At 39.8% G+C, this 13,542-nt stretch overlaps 1 protein-coding gene across 2 annotated transcripts; it reads right to left on the bottom strand.

The window, feature by feature from the left end:
- Nucleotides 1-824: 824 nt before the first annotated feature.
- On the bottom strand, nt 825-12,828 carry LOC110167976 (pyruvate dehydrogenase [acetyl-transferring]-phosphatase 1, mitochondrial-like). Of its 2 annotated transcripts, XM_055164853.1 has the most exons (9): nt 12,686-12,828; nt 10,110-10,156; nt 9,805-10,003; nt 6,693-6,931; nt 6,032-6,206; nt 4,954-5,042; nt 4,367-4,654; nt 3,469-3,707; nt 825-2,275 (listed from the first exon to the last, which is right to left on the bottom strand). In XM_055164853.1, the coding sequence occupies exons 3-9, from the start codon at nt 9,994-9,996 to the stop codon at nt 2,001-2,003; spliced, it is 1,497 nt and encodes a 498-aa protein (XP_055020828.1). In that variant the 5' UTR covers nt 9,997-10,003; nt 10,110-10,156; nt 12,686-12,828; the 3' UTR covers nt 825-2,000. The 2 variants fall into 2 exon arrangements, with proteins under 2 accessions (XP_055020828.1, XP_055020827.1); XM_055164852.1 differs by lacking the exon at nt 10,110-10,156.
- Between the last annotated feature and the right edge of the window lie 714 nt (nt 12,829-13,542).

Raw genomic sequence — 13,542 nt, 5'->3', positions numbered from 1 at the left:
TTGTTATTTGCTTTGAAGTTCATGAGACTTACCGGGGAACCTTAGTAATGATTTTTTTTTTTTTTTTCTATTATCAGTTTTTTTAGGCATTGCATAATTTTTCTGCTGATGGGTCTGTCCCTATGTGTCTCCATGGAAATGTTATTGCTTTGAAATGTTCCCCACTATGGCATTAAGTGTATCTGCATAGGCCTGGGGCTGGGCGATGTGGCTAAAAATCTTATTTGAATAGATTTGAATAGAAGTGAGGGACTGCATTTCTTTCCAACAAGGGAAGCTCTTTACTTTTACATTTTCATTCTTATCATATCCTGCTATTTAAGAAACTGTAAACTGGCTTCAGTTACATTTGTAGAAATATGTAATTGTAATTACACAATAATCCTGCTTTGCAAGTAAGAAAATCAATTTGAAAGTTGTGCAATTTTCCAAAATCTTGATGATTAAAAACATGAATTCATCACATGAATTTGATTAATTGCCCAACCTTACATTTATTTCCTTTTTATATTGATACTGTAAAAAACATGCTTTCTTGACTCTACCAGTCTGACCTGTAACTGATCTTGTTAGTTCCACTTGCTTGTCTCCATGTTAAATGATAAATGGTCACATTTTTCCATAGCGCTTTTTTACCTTCAAGGCACTCAAAGCACTTCACAACAAGGAACCACTCACCCACTCACACACACTCACACACCAGTGTACGCAGACACTGGGGGCGAGGTGGGTTAAGTGTCATGCCCAAGGACACAATGACAGTATTCATCTGTGGGAGCTGGAATCACACCTGCCAACCTGTGGGTCAGTGGATCTGACCACTCAACCCATGATGTTTATGTTGAGAGCAGGAACCACTAACCTTTAAATCATTGGAGGAAAGCTCTGCCAGCTGAGCTACTGCCGCCCTCTGTGACAACAAACAGGTGGTGAACTCTTCAGCAGAAAGATTACACAGTGCCCCTTTAAAGTTGTTTATATGTTATTATGGGTTATAATGGTGGAATTGTATCCTACACTCCTTGTCTCTCTCCATTCCTGTGAAAGCCGGTGGTGTTTGCTGCTCCCGGTGGCAGCTCAAAGCATTGCTCCCATTTGTGACACGAACATAAAAACCCTCTTTCCACCCCATTTACAATCACAGGACCATATGGTGCTCTGAATATTCATAACAGACTGTTTTCACCTCCAAAGGCACTCCTCTCACAGGCTCAGCTCTCTCAGGAAAATGGGTCTCAGAGATATTTACTGTATAAATTATAAGAATATGTCGTGTTCACGTGATCTCAAAACATTAGAATCCTTTAAATGGAGATGAAAGAATTTGCTGTTTAACTGTGATTATTGTCGATTTGTTTGCCTGGTTTATGGTTCATATCTCTGTAATTACTGGGCCTATGCACAAGAAACAAAAAGTGTCACAAAGTCCAACATCTTCTCTGTTATAAATAAACAAAAGTGAAATCATTTTTTTACAATAGCATCAAGTGAGTCCATTATTCAACCCCAAACATGTGATTGTCCATTCTTATTTTTTTACCTTGGTAAGATGTTTTTCTTATAATGGATGGAAGTCTGGAGAAAATCAAGCAAATAATGATCATGTCAGTTTCTGCCGTTTGTCTTTGCACAACTCCTTGTTTTTGGTTCATGATACAAAGACAGAGAACAGGAACTGGCAAGTAAGAGTCAAAGGTGAATTTTGAGCTCAATATTTTTCACATACAAATATTTCTTCAGTAAAGCAAGTAGTTGTCAAATTTTGGGAGCTCTACCTATTATAGTTTTGTCTGGACAAAACAAAAACTTTGAAGTCATTTTTCTGAGAGTTACATCTTTTTAGGGCAGTATAGCATGTTGTGTGATGTTATATCATCTGAAACCCAGAGCTAACATCTCCATGGAGACGAGATGTGGTGGACTGTCTTCAAGAAAAGTTACACAGTGCTACTTTAATAACCAGTTTCTTTAGTTCTTCTTTTGTTCACATTGTGGGCTCCTCACACGTCGGGTTCATTGAGCAGTATGACAGTGATGGTGATGTCGTCACGGTAACGGCGGGCCAGGTCTGGGGGCAGGCTGAGCATCTTGGCCAGTCTGTTGGGGGCCACCGCTCCGTATCCGTCGTCCCCTAAAGCATGTCGGAGTAAATGTGTGGCCGCGTTATGGTCCTCCAAAACCGCCTGGACACGCCCCCTTCGCTCCACCAGCAACCTCTGCAGCCCCCCCAGAGTCATGCCAGCCCCCGGCACTAGAGGGCGCTGGTACTGCAGGCCTGGACACACACAAAGCGTTCAGGTGAAAGGTAAAAGAATATTGTTTTTATCCTACAACTGACGAAGCATCTGAATTATGTGTTATGTTATGTATACATGTCTCATTCCAGTCGTGCCCTCTCTCTTGTAATGGAAAAGATCTAGTGCAAATGTAGGCTTTTGAAGGAGCACTTAATGACATCACAAGGTGATGTGTTTAATATCCAGGCTTAGTCTAAGACCCAGGCATCCATCCACTTTCTTCCGCTTATCTGGGGCCGGGTCACAGGGGCAGCAGTCTAAGCCCCCACCTCCCAGACTTCCTTCACCCCAGACACGTCTTCCAGCTTCTCCGGGGGGACCCCGAGGTGTTCCCAGGCCAGCCGAGAGACATAGTCCCTCGATCGTGTCCTGGGTCTTCCCCGAGGCCTCCTTCCGGTGAGACATACCCTGAACACCTCCCGAGGGAGATGCCCAAGAGGCATCCAGAACAGATGCCTGAGCCACCTCAACTGGCTCCTCTCCACGAGGAGGAGCAGCGGCTCTACTCTGGACTCTACCCCATGTGACTGAGCTCCTCACCCTGTCTCTAAGGGAGCGCCAAGCCACCCTGCGGAGGAAACTCATTTCGAGCATTTGTATCTGTGATCTCGTCCTCTCATTACCCAGAGCTCATGACCATAGTTTAAGATGTGACTAAAAAAAAACAATTCCAATTATGTTTTTGTTTATCTCTTATTATTTTGAAACGATTTCTTTCTTGGCTTGGTAATATTACTTAAAGATATTAATCTGGAAAATGTATTAAAAATAATCTATTCCAAGTAAGCAACAAGGATCTTCAAACAGAATTATTACAGACAATACTATTCTTTTCAGTGTTGTTAAGTCAAATGAAAGACTGGATGACTTTGTCCCTACCTCCATAGATCTAACCAGTAACTTGTTCCCATAGACCTTCCCAAAAAAGTAAAACATATTTTTTCTAAATAAATTCACCCATCTAAGCTCTAAGTCTTAAAAATCATCATACTTAACACTCGTGCGGTAGTTTGCATTTGACCCATCCTTCAATGCCTCTAGTGCAACCCAGGGAGGAAACAAAATTTAGTCCAGTCCAAACACATACAGGCCTTAGCTGGAGGATTGTACATGTCTTGCATGTTTTGTGTTTTAAATTTAAATCTTGTCCAGCCCCAGTGTGTGTTCTGACCTGTGAGCTGCTGGGCCACCAGTTGGACCACAGTCTGTCGGTGCATGAGCTCCCAGAGTCCATCTGTGGCCAGAACCAAGAACTTGTCTCTGGGGCAGATCCGGTGCTGCGTGACCTCTGGCTCCGCCGTGAGGTACGGAGGGGTGAGGTAGTGAGGAGGTAACATCATGTCCTGTTTTTTCTCGTTCACATGACTCAGCATCTCAGGACTCCATTTGAACCTCATGTTTCCAAAACCCCTGAAAGAGAGAGAGAGAGTGTTTTAAAGAGGAGCAAATCTGTGTGAGTCTAGTTTTTTATGTGGCAAACATTAGGCAAAAAATATAACAATAATATGATTAATCCATAACACTTGTAATGTCATTTTTCATTCGCTCCACACTCGATGGTGAGTTACAGTTGAAGCCACAGCTGCCCTAGGACTGATGGAAGTGAGGCAATCTGTTCCATCAGCTCCTCTGACCACCTACACTCACACACCACATTCATACGAGGTGAGGAGGGTAAAGTGTCTTGCGTAAGGACACAGTGTTTGAGCAGGAACAGATTCTCCGCCCTTGTGACTGATGGACAAATGTTGTAGCCACAAAATATGCTTTTTTACTGTGAATGGGGTCTCCACTCCATAGATCTGACCTGTAACCTGACCTGCTTGTCTCCATTAAGATAGATATTATGTTATAAGCCATAATGTGGAACATTACAAGCAAAGCATCTCCATGGAGACAAGCAGGTGGTGGAGCTGCCTCTATAAAGTTCCATAATGCTGTTTTAAATGATCTGACCTGGCACGGACCAACATTACAGGTAAACGCACCTACAGTGTAACAGGTTTTACATTTATTATAAGAGGCCGGACTCTGTTCTCATCCACAGATGGTCGGTCGTTCTGTTGTACCTGAAGGGCAGCAGCAGACCCAGCAGTCTGTCATGTCTGACCACGGTGCGTTTCTCAGAGCGTGGGTGTTCTCCCATGATCCTTTGCAGCTCGTCGGGGTTCTGCGCATTGTGGTCGTTGGTCAAGTTGAGGGCGGACCAGCTCCCATCTGCCTCCTGCACCCCCAGCACCGCCCGGCTGTCCCCCAGGTTAGCCACATGGAGGGTCCCATTAGAGACCAGGGCGACGCAGGCTGTGCACCCAGAGAAGGCCACGTGTAGAGGGGTCGAGCCACAGCCACTGCTCCCCCTGCAGGATGGAGGAGGGAGAGTCATTAGTAGGGCTGCACTTTGTATTGTTTTCAAAGCACATTTTATTGTGGGATTTATCAGTGAAAACCCTGATCCAAATAATGTTTTTTTACATTACCTAATATTATTTTTAGTATTTTTTTCCTATGAGTACAACAAATATTTCTATTTTACATTGAGATTTAAATTAGGAATGTAACGATACTGGTGTAGAATATTAGTCATCCTCTGAAACCTTAATTAAACTCACCACAGAGATAAAGCTACAGATTACAATGTTACTGTAAAAGTTCTGACCTGGAGAGGTGGACCTGAGCCTCCACAGAAATGTCAAAGTCCAGACGTTTGAAGGCACTGATCAGCCCAGAGCTCACAGACTCCTCGTCCTGAAAACAAACAAAACAAAACACACAGAAATGCAATTAACTATTCTTTATGTTGTGCGTTAGTATGAAAACAAATATAATCCATAATACACAAATAGTTATTAAGAATGATTCAGGCTTAGTAGCTGATCTGGTGCAGCTTGGAATCTACTGGCAGCATAGGGAATTACCACAGTGAAAACAATTAAACTAGTTAATGAGAAACGTGGACATGTTAATTCAAGCTCGCAGCAGTAATGAACATGTTTTTATGAGCAAATATCTTAAATTACTGTATGTCTGCAGATGAATTACAGACTCAAATCTTAAAAAGTCTATCTATGACATCACAATCCTGGGAATTGTTTGGAGTGTTTGTGAGGTTCAGAGGCAAACGACTTTCTACAGAGCGTTACTAAAACTAGTGTGAATGAAGCTTAAACACTCCAGGTATGTTTTTGTATATGTATAATTGTTGTATATGTATAATTTGTATGTATAATTTGGATGAATATGAATATGAAGATGTATAATTTTTTTCCCCCTTCGTCGTTCTTTCACTTCACATATCTCTCTATTATAGTATTGAAAAAAAAGTCTTTCCATGGTTTCCACCTTTCCTCATACCTGTCATATTCCAATCTTTGTGTCTTTCTATTTGTGAAATGTTTTCAACAATGTTAATCCAGTCCTCCAAATTCAGTAGTTTGTCACTCATCCATTTTTTGATTATTGCTTTCTTGCTTGCGACCAGCAGAATATTGCCACATATATTTTTTGTTCCTTTAATGTCATCTGTCCATTTGCCCCAAAACTGATTCAGAATTTAAATGGATCTTTACTCTAAATGTTTCCTCAATGTTTTGTTTAATTTTCTCCCAATATTGATTCAATTAGGGGCATCCAGGTATGTTTTTAATGAGGGAATAATATGGTTAAGCATGGTTAAAAAAAAAAAAGCAAAGGTAAACAAAGATTTAGCTTAACAAGTGTTCTTTAATAACCTGTACCTCCTCAGCCTCCTCCTCTTCCTGCTGCAGTCGGTCCTGCCAGTAGTTTCTGAGACTGTCCACGGGGATGGTCCCATAGTCCAGCTCACAGGGGTCCCTCGGGTGCCTGTGCCACTCCAGGAGGGGGGGTGCAGGTCTGTCCTCCTCCACTGCACTCTCCATCTCTCCTAAGGTCCTTCAAAAGCACAGGACAAGGAATTTGACTTTAAACACTATTCACACCACTTTAAGATTTTTATTTAAGATTTGACAAAAAAAGATCTTGCCTTGTTTTATCTATTTATGTATTTATTTTTATATTGATGAAATGTCTAATAATATTTCTGGTTGGACACACACAGCAGATACATAGAAGTAATTCCAACTGTTACCTAGCAACCATAATGATAACAAGGGCTAAAACTTGTAAATTACACAGTAGTTATGACTAGACAATTAAATATGAATGACAACACCTTTATTTTGATAACTGAAGGTTTAAACTGCTACAAAATCCTTTCTTGCACATAAATTGGCTTTGCACTTTGGATGGAATTGTTCATATTGATGACACAGGTCTTAGGTTTTTTCTACAAATTGCCACTTCACTTGTGTAAAACTATAATAAATATTTACCACTGGAACTATCCAAACCAAGGAATAATGATAAAATCCTATGCACCTTAAAGGCAGCATGGCCACAGTCATGTAGTAGAACAGTCTATGGCTCACAGCTTGTGCACAGGCGGCTCCAGCGTGTCCATCGAACACGCCGAACATGACCCCTCCCCGGCCCGGCAGACAGGTGGCGCTGCTGCGGCGGTCCTCACTGGGATGGTTGGAGGGCAGCATGTTACTGTGGAAACCCAGGACGCCGTGCGATGCGGAACCTTTGGGGAATGAGTGGCTGTATTCATAGGCCTAAAGACAACATAGAAAAGGAGTTTGGGTTAAAAATATATTAAAGCTCTCGTATTACACAAAATGGATTCTCGTGAGCTTTAAGACATGTTAGAATGTTATGTCTTCTGTAAAACATACCCAGAGTTGCGTTTTGTTCAAGGGCGTAGGTTTGAAGAATGTTTTGGGCTCTTGTGCAACAGAAAAACATTTCAGATAACATATCATTCGCCTATAAAATTCTTGCTCTCATTCTTGTTCGTATATGTTTTATGAATTCTTTCCAAAAACACACAGAGTCTGGGCACGTCCAAAATAAGTGAGAGGTGGTTTCATTTTTCAGTTCAAAATGTACAGTTTGTGTCAAAGCATAATCATGATCATATGTAATAGATGAAAACAAAAATGTAATTGAACCAGCAAAAAAATTAAATTACTTTCAGATCTGGTTATCTAGTAGGCGAAACAAACTAATAAAACAAGTTTCCAATCCATCATAATTTAAATAAAGATGTGCGTGTCTCATGAACAGTGGGTAAAAACAGACAATACATATTAAAGAAAAAAAAAAAAAAAAAAAAAAGTAATGTACACTCTAGTGAGGGGCCCAAACTCAAGTCAACCTAGGGCCCCCAAATTTCTGGGAGACGACCTGTCAAATGTTTTTCTCAGTGGGGACGTTATTGCTTTGTCTGGAATGTTTCACAGTATGATATTAAACCTTTCTATCATCACTGGAGACTATCCAGACCAAGATACAGGTCAGATCTGTGGAGAGGCGAACCCTTTGAGTGAGAATATCTGTTTTTATATGTATTTTTGAGCTATAAAAGCAGCTGTAATTGAATAAATGTAATAATAGTAGAGCTGTTTAATGTCATACTGTGGAACATTCCAGGCAGAGTAGTGACATATCCATAGAAACAAGCAGATGACCCTCCAAAAGTTACATAATCATAAATTTAGACAGCTATATGGGTGGCCTAGTATCTACATTAGCTATAACCATACAGATAAGACCACAACAAATATGAGCTGTTCTCTTTCAACGGCCTAAACATGTTTAAAAAGTTGTTATTTAAAGATGCACTTCTTAACTTTCAGGTTGGGAGCCTGTTACTATGGAGATACTATTGCTTTGGCTGTAATTTTCCACAATGTGTGTAAAATCCCTCAGTCGTCCAGATAGAATCCACGGCAAAAGGAGAATTCAATATGTCAACTGGGCAAAAGTTTATTTTGGTTGAATGGATGAGCTGTGAAACGTATTCAACCAAAATAAACTTTCCTCCAGTTGACAAATTGAATTTCTCCTTTTGCCCTTTCCACAATATGGCATTAAACTTATATAAGATACATTTATTCAGTTCAGGTGTTTTTATTGCCTTTAAAAATGTGCATTCTGACTGTAAATAGGGTCACCTCTTCACAGATCTCACTTGTAAATTTGCCTGTTTTCTGCTTTTTCTACAGAGACCGAAAAGTTCAGTGGCAGCCTTTGCAATATTGGAACTAAAGCAATAACATCTCCAAGTAACTGACGGGCCCCTACCACCAAAGTTACACAGCACACCTTTAATGAAAATGTTCTTGTTTATAAAGCTGCACTATGTAACTTTCCTGGACCTGCTTGTCTCCATGGAGATGTTATTGGTTTGCCAGGAATGTTTCACTATATAGAGGTTGGGACTTGCATGTTGTGACTTGGATTTGAGTCAGACTTTTAGGACTTGAGACTTGACTTGATAAAATGGACTAAGACTTGGGACTCGACTTGGACTTGAAGGTGAGTGACTTGGGACTTGACTCGGACTTGATGACTGTGACTTGAGAAGACTTGAGAAGCACTTTTAAATCTAAATTCTTTCTTTTCTGACCATAATGATTCACACTAAGATCTCGAAAAAAAAAGGAAAAAATAACTAAATTAATTTCTAATTTCTCAACTCTTATACATGTTATAAATATTCATATATAAATATACAATGTTTTTTAAGTACAATTTATCTTAAAAGTCATATAAATTGTAAAAATCTGAGCTATATTTAGTACTTTGGTTTAAAGACTTGAAATGACTTGAAGCTCAAAGCAGACGACTTGGACTTGACTTGGACTTATGGACCAGTGACTCGGACTTGAGGTCAAAGACTTGAGATTTCTGACATATTGCATTATTAAACGTATCTACAGACAAGAAAGTTTACCCAATCAGGATGAGTTACAGGTCAGATCAGTGGAGAGGCGACCTCACTCACAACAAGAATTAAAGCTGTGCAAGTTAATTTTGATTTCGATTTGTGTGTCGATCAATCTCCAAACTCATATAATTGAGCTGAAACTATTATATTTTTTAAATATAGAGATTGTAGAACAGCCGGATATATAGTTTATTTTGGATTCATTTTTGTTTTTGTTATGCCTTATTTCATATTCAAAGTGTATTTTATTCATTTTATGTTTTATACATTGCAAAACTACATATTTACATATTTGTAGTCTATATTTATTTTCAGTTTGAAAGTTTTGCATAAATTATCAATAACAATGTGTTTTTTGTTTTTTTGTTTTTTACTAAACAAGTAACTAAAAATAATAATTTGAATAATCGTGATTTCAATATTGACCAAAATAATCGTGAAAATGATTTTTTCTGTAATCGAGCAGCCTTAACAAGAATGTAGTCACAACAAGAAAGTACATTTGAGAAGTGCATGTAATTGAAATAACGCAACATATACCATTTCAAGACAAGCAAAATATCTCCATGGAGACAAGTAGATACCATACGCTCCACCAGAAAGTTACATAGTATATCTTTAAAAATGTTTGTTTGTAAAGTTAACTGTGGAAGTAAGTTTTAGGGTATTTGTTTATCATTAGTGGATCACCTGTACCTTGAGGATTTGGTTGACTTGAGCCTGTCCCACTTGACCCGGCTGGTGCTGTGTGCGGTACTTCCTGCCCCCGCTGCCTGATGGGTAATGTAGTCCGTGCAGTTTGTTGGGAGGTGCAGAGGAGGCCAGAGAGCAGAGCGACCGCAGCTCCAAACTACAGAGTCCACTGCTGGATACGGTCCTGCCCATCATCCTGACCCTGTGAACGAAAGAATACTGAAATGAAATAAGTCAAATAATAATAAGTTAAAGGTGCACTGTGTAACTTTTCAAATGATTTTTAGTATGACAGCATGAATTTAAACCTTTCTATCTTCACGGAGACCAAACCGGAGCAAGTTACAGGTCAGATCTGTGGAGAGACGACCCGCTCACAGTCAGAATTCCTGTTTTTCTGCGTATTTGTGAGCTATAAAACCACCTGTAACTGAATAAATGTAAGGTTGAACTTGTTTAATGTCACACCATGGAACAGAGCAATGACCCGAGCAGGTGACCGACCAAGTTACACAATGCAGAGATTTTGAGAACACCTAATCTAAACTGATTTCAGGACTAGACTTTGTTAATTTGACCTTTGGAACCACGCTCCAGCACTAGGTTACTGGGTCAGTCGTCCAGCGGCACGTTACATGGAGTTAATAATTAGTAGCTTTCATTACTACCAAATAAAAATGCTTCTTGTAATAAAGATGCTCTATGATGTAACTTGCCAAGAATGTTCCATGGCATAAACGTGTAGTAAATCAGCTACTGTGTACGCACACCCTAACCCTAACCTCACAGATCTGACCTCTCTGTAACAAAAGTCTGATGACACAATGTGACTCTTTTTTTTTTGGCAGAACGATAGCATCATCATGGAGACAATCAAGTGTAAGAACCTCCACCTGAAATGTTACATAGTGCAACTTTGAAGGGCCCATGTTACTCTATTTTATGATATAATGTTGTTTCTTGATCAAAAACAAACCTGGATTTGTGTTTTGTTTCATTCACAAGTTTAACACGCAAATCTCTTTCTTTCGTTTGTTCGTTCTTTCAAACTAAACAAGAGGGAAAAAGTTGCTGTTAACTGAAGCTGTTAATGAACTGTTCGTTTTTCTTGTATCCATGGAGATTGGGCAAGAGGCTAACACCGTTTACACTGAAACGAATCCGCGTATCACTGTATCGCCGTATCAGAAACGATCTGCGTCCAGACACGTTGTTTCTGTGTCCGCAATCAAAGCCTTCCCTGTCCACACCTGTAACACAAACCGCCTGAAATCACCTGGTGTCACGTGAATGGTAAAAAGAAGGAAATCAGAAGTTGCAGCAGCTGATTTTGAGTCAAGGAAGAGGCAAGTGTAAATGGACTGATGACGAAGTTCAGTTGTTACTTAAGCATAACACTGGATTTGAAGACGAGCATGGCGGCTCAGAGTGACGACTGACTCCTTTCTGTGTCTGCAAGCCTTCTCTTTCCACACAGCTTTGAGCAGATTTGTTTACGTTTTACAGAAACAAAACTTAAAACCACATGGATCATTTGCATAAACTGAGCGCTCAAAAAACAGCTCACTATTGTGCGCTGATGTGGTTCAACTTCTGTCAGACTAAAGGACACGACTCAGTGGATTATATGAGTTCTTTCTGTGACAGAGGGATGTTCTGCTGATGGTGAGTCTGTTCTGTGTTTCTATCACGTTGGAGATGATTCATGTTAAACTTTTTATAAGTCTGCACGCCATACACATAGACTGTATATATGAATAGACATATATGCTAGTCTCTTAGTGTTTTGGTGATGAATTACTTCGTGGTGCATAGACCTACATCGGCGTATCAGCGTTTTCAGGCGTCCACACAGTGCCGGATCAGATCCATACTCAGATGAAACATTCCATCTCCGGAGCCATTTTCATTTGGATTAGTGTGGACGAATACTACATCCACAACAAAAACGATTTATATACGTACTAGTGTAAACGGGCCCTGAGACACAAAGGACACACAACTGCAACAGTTTGCTGCAGCAAAACTTGAATGGCGTTATGATTTGAATGGTAGCGCGTTCATTTGAAGCAGCCTCTCGCTCTCCCAGTCGTTCTCTACACATGGCATAGAGAGAGAGCCTTTGTATGTCTAATACATGTGAAGAAGTTGACAATAAATGAGCTTTGGAGATGCAGATGAACTAATAAGGATGTAGCAATATCCAAATTTCTCTGTATGATATTTTCACAATATGCATCTCACGGTACGGTATTTATTGCAACGTTTTGTAGAGGCAAACAAAATTGTAAATATACTACTTTTTCCTTTAAAAATACCTTGACAAAATACCTAAAGAGTTAAGATTTAAAAGAGCTTAATAAGTTATTTCATCATGAAAACTGGACTGAAATGGAGCAAAGGATCATGGTCTACGTAGTTCCCTCTGTTTCTTTTAGCTCATGCTGCATCATAACAATAAATTTAAGCAAAGAGATTTGAGACTCAATATAGTGTCATGGCCCACAATATTAATGAGAGATTTTTGATGATACAATATCATGATATTTCAGTTATTATTACGTCCCTTCAGACTAATAATAAAGGATTTCTCATATATGTGAATGAAATAGAACACAACTCCAGGTCTGTTTTTGATGAGGTAACATTATAACATGACTTCAAGCTCACAACAGTCCATTTTGTGTAATATAGGACCTTTAAATGTAGTTGTTTCCTACTGTGAACTTCTGATAAGCATATATTTTGATTTTTCACCACAAAATGTTGCCAAGTGTACATTTTTTCTGCTAAAATTATCTTTAAAAGTCCAAAATAACTTTACTGTGGAAATCCTGTTGAAGTATATTGCCCTTGTCACATGCACAAACTATGTCAAACTTACCTCTTTTGTTCTCCTTCTCGCTCAGCTCTACCCGTGCTCACCTCCGCCCTTTGCCCGTCTGCCCCGCGCTCTGATCGGCCGTGGGCACAGGTCACGACCCCTGTGCCGCTCAGGTGGACAGATGAAGCTCTCCCCTGCTCCTCTCGGCCGCCATCTTCGTTTTGGAGGTTGACCTTTGGAGCGAGTGCAACAGTTCAGTGTAATGAGTGACTAAACCTGCCGCAGACACGCCCCTTTCACACACACACACAGCTCCCGGCACACAGCCAGCACCAAATGTTCACCAGATTTAACGCAGGTAAGAAGAGGTCAAGCTCATTTTGTAAACTTGGACAGACAGAAAAATAGACAGATAGCAAATAAATATTAATGCTATGCAATAAAGATGAGTTCAGATGAAGGGCCAGATTTACAGTTTTTGCCTGATCTTCAGCTCTGGTTAAAGATTGGCTCCAAAAAAGTTCTTTAAAAAGTTATTTTGTCCCATGCCCCAAGAACCAGGAGAAAACAGAGAGCAGATCGGGCGTTTGCAGTGGCTCCGAGGCTGTGGAATCATCACTGCATGTTTTAAGTCCCTCCTAAAAACTCATTATTTCTTCTATCTGTATTTGTGTTGTATTATATTTACCTGTCACTGTATTTGTCACTGTTTGTTGTGTTTTGTGTACAGCACTTTGGTCGATTGTGTTGTTTTTAAAGTGCTCTAGAAATAAAGTTAAATTGAGCTGCGATAAGAGTATTTGGGTGTATTTAAACATGCCAATTTTTCTGAGATTATTTCACTTTTGTTTATTCATGATGATAGAAAATATATAAAATGTGTTCTAGTATTTGTTTTGTGTGAACAGGCCCTGTAA

Source organism: Boleophthalmus pectinirostris, unplaced genomic scaffold, assembly GCF_026225935.1.
Source record: "Boleophthalmus pectinirostris isolate CB_2022bp ecotype Guang Dong unplaced genomic scaffold, ASM2622593v1 HiC_scaffold_7, whole genome shotgun sequence".
Taxonomy (NCBI): Eukaryota; Metazoa; Chordata; class Actinopteri; order Gobiiformes; family Gobiidae; genus Boleophthalmus; species Boleophthalmus pectinirostris.
This window is presented reverse-complemented; position numbering and strand designations above follow the sequence as displayed.

Excerpts from the sequence above, each read along its gene's own strand:
- LOC110167976 (XM_055164853.1), bottom strand. The coding sequence starts at position 9,996 with ATGATGGGCAGGACCGTATCCAGCAGTGGACTCTGTAGTTTGGAGCTG. Across the intron at positions 3,708-4,366 it reads GGTCTGCTGCTGCCCTTCAG|GGGTTTTGGAAACATGAGGT; the intron begins GTACAACAGAAC and ends TCTCTCTTTCAG. Across the intron at positions 2,276-3,468 it reads GGTGGCCCAGCAGCTCACAG|GCCTGCAGTACCAGCGCCCT; the intron begins GTCAGAACACAC and ends GTGTGTGTCCAG.